Below are 19058 nucleotides of genomic sequence, written 5' to 3'. Positions count from 1 at the left end.
CAAAGACAACTTCTCGTCACAGACATTTGGGAGCCTCTGCTTCCAGAAAACAAAGAGCAGCAGGGTAATGGCTCAAGGTGCTGATGACATTTCCCCTCTTGCCAAGTAGAGTGTCATAATCAGATAAGAAGAAGTGGATTGGTCTCTATGCTGAGTGCAAAGTTGATGATTCCAGCCTCTGTAGGTCTTGAACCACTCTCATCCTATTATTTTTCCTTTCACCACCCTATCCTTTCACCCCCAACCTCAGGGAGTGCATTTCCCATGTTACCCAGCCTAATTCAATCTTGTTTGCTTCTCCACTTTATAGCCCAGATTGAATAATGACTAATGGACAGATTTCACAAAAAGAGTCACCTGGCTATCTCCTCTATGCCATTTTTCTTCTCTCTCCACCCAGTCATCACATGTCTCTTGTACTTCCTCAGGACTACTTTTCTGACTCAGATGCCTTCTCAGATAATCTTCAGTGCCACCAGTTCCTCAGGAGTCTTGATAAGGCCATCTGCCACTGAGTACATCATTGTTGCTCAAATTTCCTGCTTAACCCTGAGATCAATCATCAAAACTGCTCCAGCAATTCCAGTCTCTCCCTTTTGTCCCAGATATACCTTTGTGAAACAATGTAAAGAACAGTAGTAGAAAAGTAGAAATTCTTAAAATGTTAAGGCTTGACAAGTTGTGTGATGGAGGAGGGCGAGGTTCTGGTGTTTGCTATCAGTGTGGTACACCAAACAGAAAGTGATTGTTTTCAGACAAGCTCACTTTCACAACAGTCATGGTTAGTTGGTATGTTAAGGGCAAGAAGGCTTACAGAGTTATGTTGCATTCCTGAATAAGGCTTCTAAGTTTCCACTCAGAATTTAAATATGGAACCCCCAACTCCAATTTCCCAGTTGAAAACTTGTCAACCCAGAGGTGGCACTGTAAAGAAACAGTAGTAAAAACTGTAAAACCTTTCATCTGTGCTGTTGCGCATTTGTGACTTATGTGTCTGTGTATGTTCACAGTCATCCAGGTCATGGTATTCTAAAGCCTCTTTTCCATTTGTACCTACTCAGAACAACTCGCCACGGCTCATTACGACTTGACTGGATTCGACTGATTTTCCATTACAATTGAGTACCAACTAATGTGCATGGTTTTCACGATAACAACACATCCAAGTGTCCCGTGAAATACAATACAATACAATATAATACAACTTTATTTATATACAGTGGGGCAAAAAAGTATTTGGTCAGCCACCGATTGTGCAAGTTCCCCCACTTAAAATGATGACAGAGGTCAGTAATTTGCACCAGAGGTACACTTCAACTGTGAGAGACAGAATGTGAAAAAAAAATCCATGAATTCACATGGTAGGATTTGTAAAGAATTTATTCGTAAATTAGGGTGGAAAATAAGTATTTGGTCACCTCAAATAAGGAAAATCTCTGGCTCTCACAGACCTGTAACGTCTTCTGTAAGAAGCTTTTCTGTCCCCCACTCGTTACCTGTATGAATGGCACCTGTTTGAACTCATCATCTGTATAAAAGACACCTGTCCACAGACTCAAACAGTCAGACTCCAAACTCCGCCATGGCCAAGACCAAAGAGCTTTCGAAGGACACCAGGAAAAGTATTGTAGACCTGCACCAGACTGGGAAGAGTGAATCTACAATAGGCAAGCAGCTTGGTGTGAAAAAATCAACTGTGGGAGTAATCATCAGAAAATGGAAGACATACAAGACCACTGATAATCTCCCTCGATCTGGGGCTCCACGCAAGATCTCATCCCGTGGGGTCAAAATGATCATGAGAACGGTGAGCAAAGATCCCAGAACCACACGGGGGGACCTGGTGAATGACCTGCAGAGAGCTGGGACCAAAGTAACAAAGGTCACCATCAGTAACACACTACAACGGCAGGGAATCAAATCCCGCAGTGCCAGACGTGTTCCGCTGCTGAAGCCAGTGCATGTCCAGGCCCGTCTGAAGTTTGCCAGAGAGCACATGGATGATACAGCAGAGGATTGGGAGAATGTCATGTGGTCAGATGAAACCAAAGTAGAACTTTTTGGTATAAACTCAACTCGTCGTGTTTGGAGGAAGAAGAATACTGAGTTGCATCCCAAGAACACCATACCTACTGTGAAGCATGGGGGTGGAAACATCATGCTATGGGGCTGTTTTTCTGCCAAGGGGACAGGACGACTGATCCGTGTTAAGGACAGAATGAATGGGGCCATGTATCGTGAGATTTTGAGCCAAAACCTCCTTCCATCAGTGAGAACTTTGAAGATGAAACGAGGCTGGGTCTTCCAACATGACAATGATCCAAAACACACCGCCCGGGCAACAAAGGAGTGGCTCCGTAAGAAGCATTTGAAAGTCCTGGAGTGGCCTAGCCAGTCTCCAGACCTCAACCCCATAGAAAATCTGTGGCGGGAGTTGAAAGTCCGTGTTGCTCGGCGACAGCCCCAAAACATCACTGCTCTCGAGAAGATCTGCATGGAGGAATGGGCCAAAATACCAGCTACTGTGTGTGCAAACCTGGTAAAGACCTATAGTAAACGTTTGACCTCTGTTATTGCCAACAAAGGTTATGTTACAAAGTATTGAGTTGTATTTTTGTTATTGACCAAATACTTATTTTCCACCCTGATTTACGAATAAATTCTTTACAAATCCTACCATGTGAATTCATGGATTTTTTTTTCACATTCTGTCTCTCACAGTTGAAGTGTACCTCTGGTGCAAATTACTGACCTCTGTCATCATTTTGAGTGGGGGAACTTGCACAATCGGTGGCTGACTAAATACTTTTTTGCCCCACTGTAGCACATTTAAAAACCAACGGTATACCAAAGTGCTTCACAATAAAACAGCCAGTTAAAACATGAATAATATAAGACCATTAACAAAGTACTGAACAGGTCAATGGCACTAATTACACAAGAATAAAAGTGAATATCAAATCAAACTTGCTAAAAACACACAGGTTTGAAGTAGAAGAAGATGTATAGAAAGATAAAATTGGAATTGATTATAAAATACAGGCATTTACTAACTGGGAAAGAAAGATTAAATAAGTGAGTTTTTAATCGTGATTTAAATAATTGGATGGAGTCAGACGTGCAAAAACAGCAATGATGATTGACCCAGAAGGCAGACCGAAGAAATGGTGGATGGACAAAATTAAGGAGGACATTAAGACCATCAACGCATCACCTGAGGACGCCTTGGACAGAACCAAATGGAGAAACCTTTGCCGAAGAGCGGACCCTGCACCAGCGGGAACAACGCCAGGATGAAGAGAAGTCAGACGTGTGAATAGCAATGGGAATGTTGTTCCACAGGTTAGGTGCAACCAGGGCAAACGCATGGTCACCTCTGGTCTTAAGCCGAGATCTATGCTGTACCAAGAGTAATTGGTTGGATAATCTGAGGGCTCTCCCAGGGGTGTATGGCAAGATAGCTAGGTGCTGTATTATTTATAATTTTGAAGGTAAGCAGCAATATTTTAAATTCGATGCGGTATTTGATGGGGAGCCAGTGCAAATCAGAAAGGACAGGGGTGATAGAGGCAAACCATCCGGTACCAGTCAAAAGGCGTGCCGCAGCATTTTGGACAAGCTGTAATCTATGGAGAAGAACAGCAGGGAGACCAAAGTAAAAGGAATTACAGTAATCTAATCTAGAGGTCACAAAGGCATGAATAAGCTTTTCAAGATCCTTATGTGGTACGCAATGCTCAGCCTTCGAATTAAGACGCAGTTAGTAGAAGCTAGATTTGACTACAGAGGTCACTTGTTTGTCAAATTTGAAGGAGCTGTCCAGCAGCACTCCTAGATTACTAACAGTGTCAGAGAGAAAAGTGGCGAGGGATCCAAAGGTATCAACTAGTTGGCCCCGGGGGAAATGACTGTCAAACACCACAATTTCGGTTTTCTTTTCATTTAAGATAAGAGAGTTGCCAAAAAGCCATTCTTTGACTTCTCTCATGCACTCTAGGAAGCAGTGCAGTGACAGAGCAACATCGTCAGTTAGCTGAAAGTAAATTTGTGTATCATCAGCATAGCAATGAAATGAAATGTTGTATTTTTCAAAGATTAGGCCTAGAGGTAGCATATAGAGAGAGAACAACATTGGGCCCAACACAGAGCCTTGAGGCACGCCACAGCAGAAGGCCGCAGCAGAGGAAGAATAGGTACCCAGAATGACAGAGGAGGACCTGCTCGAAAGATAGGATTCAAACCAGTTAAGGGTGTCACCTCTAATGCATGTATGTTCTAACCTCGTTAGTAGAATATTATGGTCCACCATATCAAAGACTGAAGACAAGTCCAGTAAGACTAAGACCGCAGAATGACCTGAATCGGCAATTAGGAGAAGATCATTAAGGACTCTCAGCAGAGCTGTTTCAGTGCTTTGACGTGGTTTAAAGCCAGGCTGAAATGAATCCATCGTATCCAGATAGGCCTGGAGTTGTGAGAAACCTATCTCTCCAAGATTTTGGACAGGAATGGGATTTTGGAAATCGGCCTGTAGTTCACAAAGTCATTATGATCGAGGCTCCTTCTTTGAGAACAGGCTGCACTACAGCGTGTTTAAAGGCTGACGGAACATGGCCGGAAAGCAATGAAGAATTCATTAGAGTTAAAATACTGGGCCCAATTGCATCAAAACCATCCTTGATAATGCGTGATGGGAGAATATCATGTACAGAATTTGTATTTTTCAGTTGTTCAACTATTTGCTTAAGGGCAGTGAGTGACACCGGCTAGAACTAGGGATGGGTATTGATACGATTTTCATGATTCCAATTCCATTTTCGATTCTGTTTAACGATTCCATTCTTTATCGATTCTCTTATCGATTCTTATTTTTAAAAAAGGAGAACACTAAGGTCGATTAGCTTAGAACTTTGTTTTATATCTTCTCTTTGAACAAGATAGAAATTTAGGAGTAACATGGCCTTACAAACCCAACAGTGAGATCTTAAGAGATCCACAGCCTACGGCTCTTCAATGGGGTGTCACGGGGTCCTCAGGAAAAAATTTTTTTAAATGTAAAATAATAAAATAAATATTCTTCTGTAGCAATAACAAAGTTATTAAACATAAATTATTCAGTAGCAATTACACAAGAATATCCAGTAATGTCCCTGCCTACAAGTAAACACATTCACTTACCGAAAATCATCTGCTGTGGCAAATGGGTGCAAGGCTTTGACCACAAACTTAGTCACTGCTCGGTGACATTCGTCTATCCTGGCCTGAAAGGAGACGCTACCGGTAGACTGCAGCGAGAACTGCCAGCATCTGAGCCAGACTGTCTCTCTCATCATGATCACCTAAATGCACAGTAATGGCAGGTTTTGTAATAAGGCAGATCGCGCTAACATAATATGCACTGTTAGTTGATTATTTACCTGCCGCAATAACGGGAGAGGACGTGCAAACGTTACCGCTGCTGCTGGGTTGAGATTCACGAGTCCGGAGCGAATTAAAAACACAACATTCATTTAAGGTCATCGCGTGTTTTGTGAGCAAATGCTTTTGCATATTCGTAGTGTTTCCTTCCTTCAATGAAATATCTACTTTCCAAGTATTGCAAGTTGCCCCGTTGTCATCCGTTCTCGTAAAGTATAACCAAACTTTTGAGCGTTTGAGCCGCCATGTTTCCTGCCAGATACATGACGCTCCGCAACGTGGTGACGTCATTCGGGGCGACTGGAATCGATAAGGGAATCGTTTGCAAAAACGGCAAACAATTCCAAGGGATTGAAACGGTGGGAACCGGTTCTCAACAAGAACCGAGTTTCGATACCCAACCCTAGCTATAACTGATGAAAAGTTGACAAACATCCTGGGGTGAAAGCAGGGCTCACAACTAAAGGGTGTGAAGACTTGAGAGATAAAATTTTATCTGTGAAGTAATTTCAAAATTGTTCACAGAGAGCTGGAGAAGACACCATTGGCATTTCATGACAGGGATTGACCACTGAACTAAAGATTTTAAGCAGCGTTCGAGGATTATGGCCATTAGTCTCAATAATTTCAGAAAAGAATGCCGCTTTAGCCATTTTAGCAGCATTATGGAACTTCAGGCGGCTGGTACGTAAGATATCAAAGGATACCTGGAGCTTATCTTTTTTCCACCTCCTCTCGGCTCGGTGACACACACGTTGTAGGGCATGTGTAGAGTCATTTAACCAATGTTGGGACATTTCATTTTATTAGATGCTACAACGTCAAGGATAGAGGAGCATGTAGATAGCAAAGAATCAGCAAAGTCATCAACTGTATGAGGTATGGGACAATCAGTAATAGTGGGTGCAGAATTAAGGAACACCACAGAAAAATTAGCCACAGTTTCAGAATTAATTATGCACATAGGGCGTCGGAGGCTCTCAGGGTGCAGTTCTGTATTGCATAGATCAACATCAAAAAAGACTGGGAAGTGATCAGAGATCCCAACATTGTCAATATTTTAAATACAAATGTCCAGGCCATATGAAAAAACACAGATCAAGGGTATGGAGTTTAAAGTGGGCTGGTTCACCCACTGAACAAGGTTAAGAAAGTCAGTTAGAGCAAGAAAGTCTTTGGCTAATGAATCATCCTTACAACAGATATGAATATTAAAATCACCAGTCATATTTAAAAAGAACAGATCCTAATAGATCAGCAAAGTCCTGAATAAAAGCCTTGTTGTATTTCGGCGGTCGGTAGACCACAACACACAGAGCTTTAGAAGAATTGGCCAACTCCAGTAATTGGACTTCAAAGCCAGGGTAGGTAGGGGAGGGGAGCTGCCGAATTTTATGGTTATTTTTTAAAAACGAGTCTAAGCCACCACCTCTGCCCGTAAGCCTAGGTGAGCTCAAGAAAGCACAGTCTGGGAGGACAAGCTCCGAGAAGGAGAAGGACTCACCAGGGTGAATACAAGTCTCCATCAGGAACAAAACGTCCAGCCCCAAGGCAAGGAAAAAGTCATTTAAAACAAAAGTCTTATTCACCAGCAACCTTACATTTAGTAGAGCCATCCGTGTCATGGGCGCCATGTCCCTACTCGTAGCGCGTCGCAAACGGCTTAGGTTGCTATGATGCATGCCACCTCTGGAAGACGTTATCCAGGTCCGAATAGGCAGGCATGCCACTGGGAGGACTGGGTAGACTTGCTGTCCGACGGAGCAGATCCACCGAGGGCTAAGCGATCTGGCAAGGAGGCAGTCACGGGAGGAAGAGGGAGGACGTAGAATATCCATGCTAGCATGTGGATTAGCCATAGCCTGTGCTTTAAGGTAATCATTAAGACGGACGCGAATGCCACTCTGTTTGCCCCGCTTCCTATAGTGTTTCTTGTACACGATATGCTGGTGGAGGAGTCCGATTGTGACAGGGTGGCGTCTCCCAGAGTCCAGCATGGATCCGAACCATAGGAGTGAGAGAATCGAAGATTTGAAAGTGTTTGGTGGTCATAAGTAATTAGGTCATTGCCACCTAATGACCATATTACCAAAAGAATGAGGAGTACAATGCAAAAGTCAGAAAAGAGGAGTCGAAAGGACAGGCGAAGACAGCCGAGCACACTGGCATCATCTTTGAATTTGACAGATGCGTCCCTGTTGACTTGAAATCATTAGTATGTGACACAAATGCTACAACAAAGGCAGATGTCGAGGCAACGATATACCTGCTGCGTGGTCTGTGGCTTTTCGTCAGACTCAAAGACACTGCGTTGTTTTTTTGAGCCATTTTCCAAAAATGACAGTTTGATTTTCATGAACAAGACGCTCTCATGACTCATCGAGTGACAGTACTGACCAGCCAATTGGTGGCATGCAGTCTCACAATGTCACGTTACAGTACCTGCTTGGATTGCTTGGAATCAGCCAAGCAGGTATTAGTTTAGTACCTTAGAACAAACCAGTTCTGGCGGCCGACCCAGTGGACAGCAAAACAGGCGAAGCCCGCTGTGGGTCAGGCAGTGGTGGCAAAACAGTTCAGGTGGCCAACCTCGGGTCCAGTGGCAGCAACAGAGCACGTCAGGCGGCCTGCCACGAGTCCAATAGCGGAGACACTGTGGCTCCAGCGGGTGGCCACGGATCCGGGGCGGTTCATTTACAAACACAAGTCCAACTTAAATTTCACTGTTTTTTGTTAGAAAACAGTCATAGCTTAAATTACACAAAATGTAAAATGTGCACTGTCATGAACAAAAATTTAAACCTAATTTTTCATGATTTGTTGGATTAACCCACTGAGGTCTGAAATACAACCGGCCATTTTTGACTACTTTTGAGTTTATTTGTATTTCACTCTCAAATTGTTTCATTTTTTCCCCTTGCCTTGTTTGGTATCTTTTCAGCTCAACGGAATTTAGTTGTTTTTTTTCACTGACATACTGCATTAGTATTACTGATCTGAAATCACACAAATAACTTAAAATCCTAGTAGTATTTCTTTACTGTAAAAAAAAACCACAGACATGTTGAGTAAATTTTTATAACTTGAAATGCAAATATAAAATGTACATTTTGTAAACATAAACAGCTATTTATCTAAAAATGCAGCCAATACACCTGCCGTTTTTTTTTTCATTTTCTACAACAATTTAAAAATATTACTAAAACTAAAATGAGAGAACAATCAAGTTTCGCAATAAGATGCCCCACAAATGATGTGTGCCAGTAAAAAAAAGTTTGTCCACCAAAAGACAGAGGAGAACAGCACAGGGACAAACCTGCAGGCCTGACAACAGGAGGTGTATCACTCCGCTGGTTTTCTACTTAGTGACAGTGTTTACATTGCAAATGTGCCTTCATGACCTTCATTAGTGCCCTCACTGACACACAAAACAAAACAACAACTATACAACAGAATAACTACACAAGACAACACAACACACTAAACGTCACAAATCTCCCACATCTAAAAACTCTCTCGCTCTCTCTCACTCGCTCGCTCGCTCTGTCTCGCTGCCGTTACCGTCACTCCCAAAACTCTCCCCTCTTCCTAAACAACCAAATCCCACGTGTTGACTTTTTTTTTAAATTGGTGGACATGGTGCATTTTTCCACCGATAGGAAACGTGGCTTTATTTCTTTCTTTACTGTTTTCACACTGTCCTTAGAAAACGCTTAAAACACACACACACAAAAACGTGACGACAGTTTTTAGAAAAAAGCATGGACAGTGTTGGGAAGGTTACTTTTAAAATGTATTCCATTACAGAATACAGAATACATGCCCCAAAATGTATTCTGTAACGTATTCCGTTACGTTACTCAATGACAGTAACGTATTCTGAATACTTTGGATTACTTAATATATTATCATGCTTTTTACAACAACGTGAATGTACTATTGCTGTGTGATTTATTACTATTACTGAAGGTCCGCGACTCCGAACTGTAGTAAAGGGACCTCTGACTAATACGGCGGGGTCCCTGTCGGCTCGTAGCTGAAAAATATCTTTACTTTGTTGTGTGGGTGAACTTTGCTTGCGAGAGACAGAGAGAGGCGTTGAAAGGCTGCTCCAACGGAACTTATTGTTTTCGGAGGAAAACACAAACGGTGTACAGTCGAGTCTTAATAGCTTACTTACAACTGGGCTCATCAGGCACTCTTCTTGGCTGCAGTGGTTATTATTATATTTACATGCTTCCAGCTCCCGTTTTTCCTCGATGACAACTCGTACCTTTCCACTCCCCTTTTTCTCCCTCCTCGCGCTCACAGACCCATAACGTGTATGGCAGTCCATTCTCCCTGCAGCACGGACTACACTGCCCATGATGCTACATTCTTGTAGCATTCTGCCTGTTAGCTTAGCACGACAACAACAACAACAATGAAAAGGCGCTCTCTCACCCAGGAAACACACAGTCGCAGAGAGAGAGAGAGAGCGTCGCCCTGTAACCATGGAAACCGTAACGCTGCCGCCTGGAACAACAGCACGTAGCTGTCAAACAAAACCCAAACAGTCCTGACCCGCGACAAAATGAAACAGGAAAGTACCGCAGTGTAATCCATTTATTTCAACAAAGTAACTGTATTCTGAATACCACCTTTTTAAACGGTAACTGTAACGGAATACAGTTACTCATATTTTGTATTTTAAATACGTAACGCCGGTACATGTATTCCGTTACTCCCCAACACTGAGCATGGCTTATATATATTATCATAACTCTGGATTTACTGGCCTGTAATTAAAATGTAAAAACTTTGAAGTCCGAACTTTCAATGTGGGCTGAAATAGAGACTCAGCTGGCTGCAGCTTGTTGCTATGTCAGCTTACATCAGTCGTGTGATTTGGAGGTGCAGCGTGTCCGTGGACCACGGAGGCTTAATAACACTCACCTTCCTTCCATTTCCACAGTGTCACATCCAACCACCTGTGTAACAAGCGAAATTCCCATGGTGTTTTATATAGCATTTATATTCACTGTTGACTGTAACTGCGCTCAAACTGTTAATGCTATCTTATTTTAATAAACAACACAGTCATATGCAAAACTGGGGTGGCACTTGGGGTGGCAAGGGATCATTTTAGGAGCGCTGCGGCGCGGGCTCCTCCGGCTCACTGAGCTCATCCACGTGTGGCGCGGGCTCCTCCGGCTTGCTGAGCTCCTCCGGCTCGCTGAGCCCTTCCACTGGCGGCGCAGGCTGCGGCGCAGGCCCCTCCGGCTCTCTGAGCACCTCCGGCTGCGCTACAGCTACTGATGGTTGATCCAAAGGTGAAGATGATGGTAGAGTAGGTGATGTGGATGGTGAAGCCGAGAGTACTGCGGTCGCTGCAGTCTGATGGGACGCTGGTGGAGAAGCAGCTGCAGAGGACGGAGGTGATGATGGTGTGGCAGCTACTTGTGGTAGACTGGACAGCGATGCAGGAACAACAGACGGGTGAAATGATGGCAGAGTAGGTCCTGCAGGCATATCAACCTCCAACTGAGGATGAAGATGAGAGGCTGACTGGACTAAAGACTGAGCTATAGGTAGCTGGGCAGCAGACTGAGTTACTAGCTGGGCAGCAGACTGAGTTACTGCTACCGGCTGTGCTACGGCTACCGGCTGTGCTACGGCTACCGGCTGTGCTACAAGGTTAGCATTCACACAGTCCACGGTTGGGTATAAAGATAAGGGGTGTGATGATGAACTGTCCATATGACTCACCACAGCCGACTGATGAAAAGTCTGGGAATCCGGCTGTGGTGAGGAGCGCCGGTGGCGCGAGCGTCACTTCTTTGACGATACCGGGGCCGGCGTGTCAGGCTGAGGTTCCACCAGCTGGTCAAGCTGGAGAGCAGCCTGGTTAGGAGAATAGAGGTGGAAAGTGTTAAGCAAAAAGTCCACCACGATTGGGTAGAGAGAGTCTATTACCCATGGGAAGCAAAGAAGCATCTCCTGCAATCGCTTCTCCACCGCGCGATGAAACTCCTCTCCGGGTGTATTTATCCATAGGTCACACCGCTTATTTACTCTGCCAGTTACCTCCCTCTTGAGTTTCTCCATTGAGTCCGCTGGGCCCATAATGGCTGGATCCTTCTGTCATGGGCTGCGATGGCAGACCGTGGAGTTGCAGTGAAAGTAGGGCCCAGACGTGAGACTCTTAGTGAAGGACAGTGGATTTATTGACAGGGGGTGGAAAACACACAACTATATACAAAATCCCGGCACTGTGTTCCTGTGGTGATTCTCCCTGAATAAGTATCCAGTGGGTGTGTGGGTGGCAGTATCTCGCTTCAAAAATGTGACATGGTAGGCCCTATAACTGGAAAATTTTGGCTTCACTTTTATACGGTGAGAGGAAATGGAGCCATGTTGTGCGTTTTTATACAGTTGTTGCTCAGACCTAACTTATTAAGTGCAAATGTTTGTGAAAGTCCAGACTTTGAGCTTCATCTGGTGATAATGTGCAGTACTTGTACATAACAAAAAGTAAAGCTTGCTGTCACACTGTTCATGAAGTTCTAGTTTTGTCTGTTTTCTGAGTGGGCCTATAGTGGAGGTCTGAAGAGGATTTTCCTTCTGAGGAAGCTGATGGTGAAAATAAGAGTTCTGCTTGATCCCTGTGATGAACTTCAGTCCTCCTGAAAGAACGTATGCCTTGGTGAACATATGCAACAGACACAAGACAGCTATGATGAAAGAAAGAGAAGAAGCCTGTCTTCTGGACCCATGAATCCAGCTTGTTGTTTCCCCCCAAAGTAAATGCAGCTGATTATAGAATTGTTGTTAAATAAAAACAACAAATTAAACCTCTAGAAAAACTTCAACTGCTGTGTTTTTAAATTTAACATGCAGTTGAAAGTTTTTAGTTGAATGTTGAATGTTTTAGTTGTTTTTAGTTGAATGTGAAAGGCCTCCCTCTCTGTTTAAAACGAGGGTAACAAAAACTAAGGAATGGCAAATTACTTAATTATTGGCAGCAACACAGGTGTGTAGGATGGCTAACAACAACACTATAACATAGTGCGTATGCTAGCGCCTAGCGCCTAGCCTAGCTAACGCATCAACAATAGGAATTCAGAATGATGCTACATGTTGGTTTTTTAGGTTTTTTATCATTAACTCGGTTTCCCTGGGTCTTTCCCGTGTTGTAGTTGTGTCTTATTTTAAAAGAAATATTCACGCGTTACCATAGTGACCAGAAAGCATTAAGGAGCAGAGAGGAGGACGTTACTCTCAATATTGTTGGCGCATTTCAGGAGGATGCTGCTAATAAAGTTACACAATTACACACTGAATTTGCGTTTATTGTTATATCTACAAAATACCAGTTTTTGTCGTATCTTTTATTTTGTTGTATTTATCCGCCACACCTTAAACGCCGGTCTGTGAAAATATTGTCTGACATTAAACCGTCTGTGGAACAAAAAAGGTTGGGGACCGCTGGTATATATCTATAAGATGTTAACATGTATGCCTTTTGCAATGTATCATTGTGGTTGTATTTACCTTAGTTTAACAAGCCATTAGACACAGTAAAACCACCAGCAGAGATCGTTAAAAACAACCAGAGCAGCGAAGCTGTGTAAAAAGTGCAGGGGGAAGTTTGTGTGATCACATCCAGTGGGTGAGTGGGTGGCAGTATCTCGCTTCAAAAATGTGACATGGTAGGCCCTATAACTGGAAAATTTTGGCTTCACTTTTATACGGTGAGAGGAAATGGAGCCATGTTGTGCGTTTTTATACAGTTGTTGCTCAGACCTAACTTATTAAAATGATTAGTATAGTGTTAGAACAAGAAACACAAGGTTAAAATATGAAACTAAATGTATTAAGATACATTGCTAATGAAAACTGTGACTTTCCCTTTGCAAAAAGCATGACCGCTCATTCTTCTCTGACCTCTCTGTTTATGTACATTTCACAGGTCCATGGGGTCGTTGTATGGGAAGTGAATGTGGTCCTGGAGGCAGCCAGAGTAGAGCGGTATGGTGTGCTCATTCTGAAGGTTGGACCACCCTGCATACCAACTGTGACCAAGCAGAACGACCAGACAACCAGCAGAGCTGCTTCAGGGTGTGTGACTGGCACAAAGAGCTATATGACTGGCAGCTGGGTGCCTGGAACCAGTGTGTCCCAGTGATGCGCAGTGCAAGGGTGCAGCGTCCTACTACGTGCACTCAGGGAGAGGAAGGAATTCAGACCCGTGAGGTGGGATGTGTTCAAAAAGCAAAAGGGGAGCCTGCAGAAGATGCAATCTGTGAATACTTTGAGCCCAAACCACGCCTAGAGCAGGCCTGTCTCATCCCATGTCCTCAGGACTGTGTGGTGTCTGAGTTTAGCCCATGGACTCCCTGTTCTAAAACCTGCGGGATAGGGTTACAGAACCGCATTCGCTTTGTTCTGGCTCCACCATTGTTTGGTGGGGCAGCCTGCCCAAATCTGACTGAATTTCAGACATGCCAGCTAGGTCCCTGTCAGGGAGAAGAGAGCCTTTACAGTCTCAGGGTGGGTCCCTGGGGCCCATGCACTGTTCCACTGCCAAGGCAAACCCGACAGGCAGACAAACCACCAAGAGAGAGTGAAAAACAACCCCGGGAAAGTGATAAACTTTCTAATGAGGGAGACAAACTCACCAAAGAGGGTGAAAAACCACCCAGAGGAGATGGCAAACAGACCAGAGAGGGTGAAAAACAGTTAAAAGAAGGAGACAAACAGCCCAAAGACGGCGAAAATCCAGTTAAATCCAAAAGAAAACTGGGCAGGGGAAACAGGAATAGGAAATCAGACAGGCCATCGCTACTGGCTGATCGGCCGAAACGACAGAAAAAAGCGAAAAACAAAGAAAAAAGAGAGAAATTAAGAGAGAAAGTCCAAGAGAGGTTAAGGGAGAGGGGCAAAGCAAAAGATGCTGAGACCAGAGAACTCATCAAAAAGAAGAGGAACAAGAATCGTCAGAACCGCCCGGGAGGAAAGTTCTGGGACCTACAAACCGGTTTTCAGACCAGAGAAGTGACCTGTGTGCATAAGAGCGGGGCTGTCGAAGCTCTCAGGTAACCATGACTGAAATATAATAAAGAAAATAAACTGTTATCTGTGATGTCATGGTTCTATCCTTCATAGAGTATTGATATCATTTTCTTTGTCAGCATGTTAGCTTGTCTTCTTTTTTTAAAATTCAGTTACAGACTGAGAGCTATAGTTAAATCTTTGAGATCTGATATTTGAGCTTGTCTTAGAGTTGACAATTGTTATTCTATTCATTACTGTTTTTAAATTAAACTCAATGATAATTTCATTTTTTTAATAAAGATGAAAAATCACCCAAAAATGTGTTTTATAAATATTTTATCATGCCCCCATTAACAAGATTACTATCAGTTTTAATTGATGAAAACGTAACATAATTAATATACACAGCTTCCAAGCTCAATCAATGTTTTTGTATTCATTCATTTTTTTTCTTTTAAAAACATAACTTGCATCCATCAAAAGCTGAGGCAGGAATAGGCTGATGTGGTTATAGCACACCATAAACCACATCCTGATTCACTGGCTGGCTGCAGGGATATCAGAGACACAGCTGACAAAGTTGTTGCTGTCAGTGTTTAAGCAACTCAGAGATCATATAAGTTAAGTAGTACACACAACTGGTTAGTTTGTAGCTGCCTTGATAGGTTAGGTCGGTGCTGATGTTTTGGTATTTGAGAATGTTAACTCTGAATTAAACTAAGTGGTATTAAACGTATGAGCCACCCAATAACTGCCACATTTACCAAAATACAGTTGCTGATTTGTTTGTTTGTTGTTTTTAACTTAAACTATACAGTAAATAATTAAAAAGGCTAATAAGCCCAGGGTTTAAAATACTCAATGTCAGTCAATGTGGCAAACATAATTGTTAGCTTTGAGCATCTAACCACAGACTAGAGGACTGGGGGATATATACAGTGTTAACTTTGGATCTGAAATCTAAAATTTAGTAAATTCAGTAACTTTACACTTTACACATGAGCCATATAAACCTTAATAAGAAACAGGCCATTTAACATGTAAAGCCTCATATGGTCATAATCAAAACATGGTGCAGAGGCTTGCAGGTCAATTGAGGCAAAATGAGAGTAAAATAAAACAATTAACACAGAAAAGCAAAGAAAGTGTGCATGTTAAAATCTAAAACACCCAGAAAAGAAGAAAAACGGAAGTGTTAGAGAACCTGAAAAAAGAGAAGCATCACATCATTATCGCAAATAATTTTCTTTTGAAAAAAGTAAAGCAAACGCAGTGATAAAAACAACAACAGCAATTTTAAAGCAGCCCTGTCTTCCAACAAAGCCATGGCCTGTGGAAGCAGCCACAGAAATATAAATAAATGATGTGGATTCTTGGAACTTTAATATGCCGATTATCACATTAGCTGCCTCAGACAGAGAAAAGCCTTGGAGTGAACGAACGGTAACAACAGAAATGGCCACTGAAATGCAGCTCAGAGTTCTGATTCTGATTCGCACTGACTTCCTCTTTTCTTCTTTTCTTTATCTGCCAGCTTTCTGTGAACCCGAGGATATTGTGTTTATACTATAAATATGATCAGTGATGTTTCAGTGATGCAACTGTCATACTTAAATGTTGTGCTTTTGCTGCAGTCATTTTGCACACAGATAAAATATTGCATAATTATAAAGCATTCAAATATTTTTTCTTTACATCAAACGAAATTTTAGCACGTCATACAGCCTGTTCTTTTTAATAACTCTTATATTATGTCAGTTACAGTATTTCTGTTTTTCCTACCAAATATAAAAAATGTGGATCGATTGTGACTTTTGCACAGTTCCAAACATGTTTTATTACATTTTTTAAGTGGTTACATCGAGTACATTGCTGTCTTTGTTTTCATGTTCTACAGCCTATGCTCTCAGGAGACTTTGCCAGTGACCTTCCAGGCTTGTGTGGTAACCAAAGACTGTGATGTGACTGAATGGTCCAAATGGTCTGCTTGCACCAAGGAGTGCTATGACCCCACCAGTCCCAAGGCGGTGTGGACTCGCACTAGAAAAGTGACCCAGTTCCCTGTGGGTGGAGGAATAGATTGTCCAGAGTTGGAGGAGAAGGAGCCCTGCACCCCCCAGAGTGACGTGGTACCACCCTGCATTACGTAAGTACATGTGCTTAACTTAATGTACGATTTTCTTAAAGCAGCAGAAAATGACTTGTTATTATGAACTTCTAGACCATACCTCCCTGTGGTAGACAGAGAACAAAGCCAGGTTGTACCTCACGTCTTTCCCACCTCTTTTTCTGGGGTGGTACAGGGCGGAGTAATCTTCGTCCATCTCAGGCTTCAAAACACAAAACTCAATTTTTTTTTCCGTGTTATTGCTGAAAGAAAACACTTTCTGCATACTGACTCAGAAAAAAACAAAATCTGTCTTTACATGAGAAAGATCTAACACAATTAACTTGTTCAGAATATTTGGAAGGAATCTCAGGAGAAAGGTCTGTCTTTTAAAAAAGGATTTACCTTTCTTTTGGCAGTTGAAATTACAAGTTTACACAGCGCTGTGGACCTCCAGCATGTTTCACAACAAGGATGAACTTAAAGTGGGCTGCACAACATTATATAGTGAGACAAAAACATAGATTATAGCAGCTATCTTCCTCCTGCATGGACATGGCAGTCTTGGTGTCTGCTGCGAAGCATCCTCGTATTTCCATGACCTCGTCTGGTATCTGCTCCATCACCTGTAAGAGACAGAAAAGACTTGATAATCTGATGTTATTATCCATTGTTCTTCTAGTGATTCAAAATTGGTTTAGAATATCATGTTCGGGACTCTCTGACCCAGAGACGTATTCTAATCATAATCTATGTGTGTAAGCGTGTTTGCAGTCATTTCATACAATATATCAGTCCGGACATCACGCCGAACGAAGCTTTTGACCTTCAAAAGACTGAGTGCCAACTCTCATGAGCACATTTGCAATGTGTGTATGAAAATGATTATAACCACTTATTTCAGTAAGAGAAATCAAACATCTTCAATCCCAACACTTGGTAGAGACATTGCCAGAGTCTGAAACACCAAACTCAGTTTTCATATGGACTGACTCAGAAACTGAGATCTCAGTGACAACTTTCATTATATCTGCCTGCTCAGAATCTTAAAAACCAGACATAGAAACGGGTATTACTTCTAGAAAAAGACAGAAAATTCACAATTAACCAGCGCAGAAATAAAAAGCGTAAACATGAAACTCACTGGCTCAAAAACAGAAAACTCATGTTTATTTTTAGTGCCTGCGTCAGGACAAAACACAGAAATTAATTAGTTTTACTCACTGTGGTGGTGATGCCTCAAAACTGATAGCTGATGCAGGCAGAACAGCGGGCCCTGGCTGGGGCCCACCGTCAGCAGATGCAGGTGGTGAAGTGGGCTCTAGGAGCATTGAGCGACTACAGTGGGAACCTTGCTTCCTCCTGGAAGAAGGTGCTTGTGGGAAAAAGGTTAGGAACTAGGTCCAAGAGGCCAGACGATAGCTCATCTGAGATGATGATGGTCACTGGCAGTTGGTCTCAGTTCCGCCACCGAGAGCCAAGCTTCCTCAAACAGGAAGCAGGTTGCTGTGGCAGCAAAGAATTGGCTTGTGGTGGTCGTCTGGTGAGTGGGTGGCTGGGGACAAGATTTGCCAGACCACCCTCATGACCAGATCCTCAGGCAGAGGAGGGGCAGCTGTTGAGCGAGACAGCTGGAGTGATGTGATCTGAGTGCAGGGCTACAACTGCAGCAATGAGGATGTGGAACTAGAGGTGAGACACTGGGGGTGTTGTTGTTATTGTTGTTGTGGGAGGATGGATTGTCGACAACAACAAATCCTTGAGCCAGCCAGGTACAATGTCTATTACAACGGTCCCCAACCCCCGGGCCTCGGACCGGTACCGGTCCGTGAGTCGTTTGGTACCGGGCCGCGAGAGTTGAGGCTCAGGTGTGAAATGTGTGGTTTTCAGGGTTTTTATCGGTTTTCAGCATTATTTTGTTATCGTTTTTATCGTTAACTCGGTTTTCCTGGGTCTTTTCACGTGTGTTATGAATAAATTTTCTTTTCTTCGGTACCGGTACTAGTTTTATTTTGTTGTATTTATCCGCGACACCTTAAAGGCCGGTCCATGAAAATATTGTCGGGCATAAACCGGTCCGTGGCGCAAAAAAAGGTTGGGGACCGCTGGTCTATTAGACTGAAGTTCTCTGTGGGTGTTTTCCAAATCCTCTTAACAACCACTGCCTCAAAGTATTTTGGGCTGAAGTCCACAAATATGCTCCTCAATTTCCAAATCTGCACGCTCCATGACTGGTCGCATCATTAATTCATAGTTAATGGTGAATGAGGACTTCCAAAAGCAGGCAAGAATGCAAGTGTCATGTCAAAGACTGTAGGTGAAGATCAAATCTACTCTCTTAACTGGCGATGCAGGGATCTTAATATTTGAATACTGTGTTCACTTCTCTGTACCTGAGGGTGGCATTGTTCATTTTCTCTGCTGTTTTTTTTAGTTATGTAAGTTCCAGGTGGAAGCTGACTATTGTTTGGAGACTGAATGGGGCTGGCTATGAATT

The 19058-nt window shown here is 42.9% G+C and overlaps 1 protein-coding gene across 2 annotated transcripts in view; it reads left to right on the top strand.

Moving 5' to 3' along the window:
* thsd7aa (thrombospondin, type I, domain containing 7Aa) overlaps positions 1-19058 on the top strand; it is a 178677-nt gene that overhangs the window by 30145 nt on the left and 129474 nt on the right. For both annotated transcript variants that reach the window (XR_005691678.1, XM_040002628.1), the window contains exons 2-3: positions 13370-14495; positions 16352-16600. Coding sequence is in view for 1 of the 2 variants with exons in the window: in XM_040002628.1 (XP_039858562.1) it covers positions 13370-14495; positions 16352-16600 (1375 nt within the window). In the remaining variant the exon portion in view is untranslated. The remainder of the gene's footprint in view (positions 1-13369; positions 14496-16351; positions 16601-19058) is intronic.

Source organism: Simochromis diagramma, unplaced genomic scaffold (assembly GCF_900408965.1).
Source record: "Simochromis diagramma unplaced genomic scaffold, fSimDia1.1 OVJJ01000449.1, whole genome shotgun sequence".
Lineage (NCBI taxonomy): Eukaryota > Metazoa > Chordata > Actinopteri > Cichliformes > Cichlidae > Simochromis > Simochromis diagramma.
The sequence above is the reverse complement of the archived record's forward strand: the minus strand, read 5'-3'. Positions and strand labels throughout refer to the sequence as shown.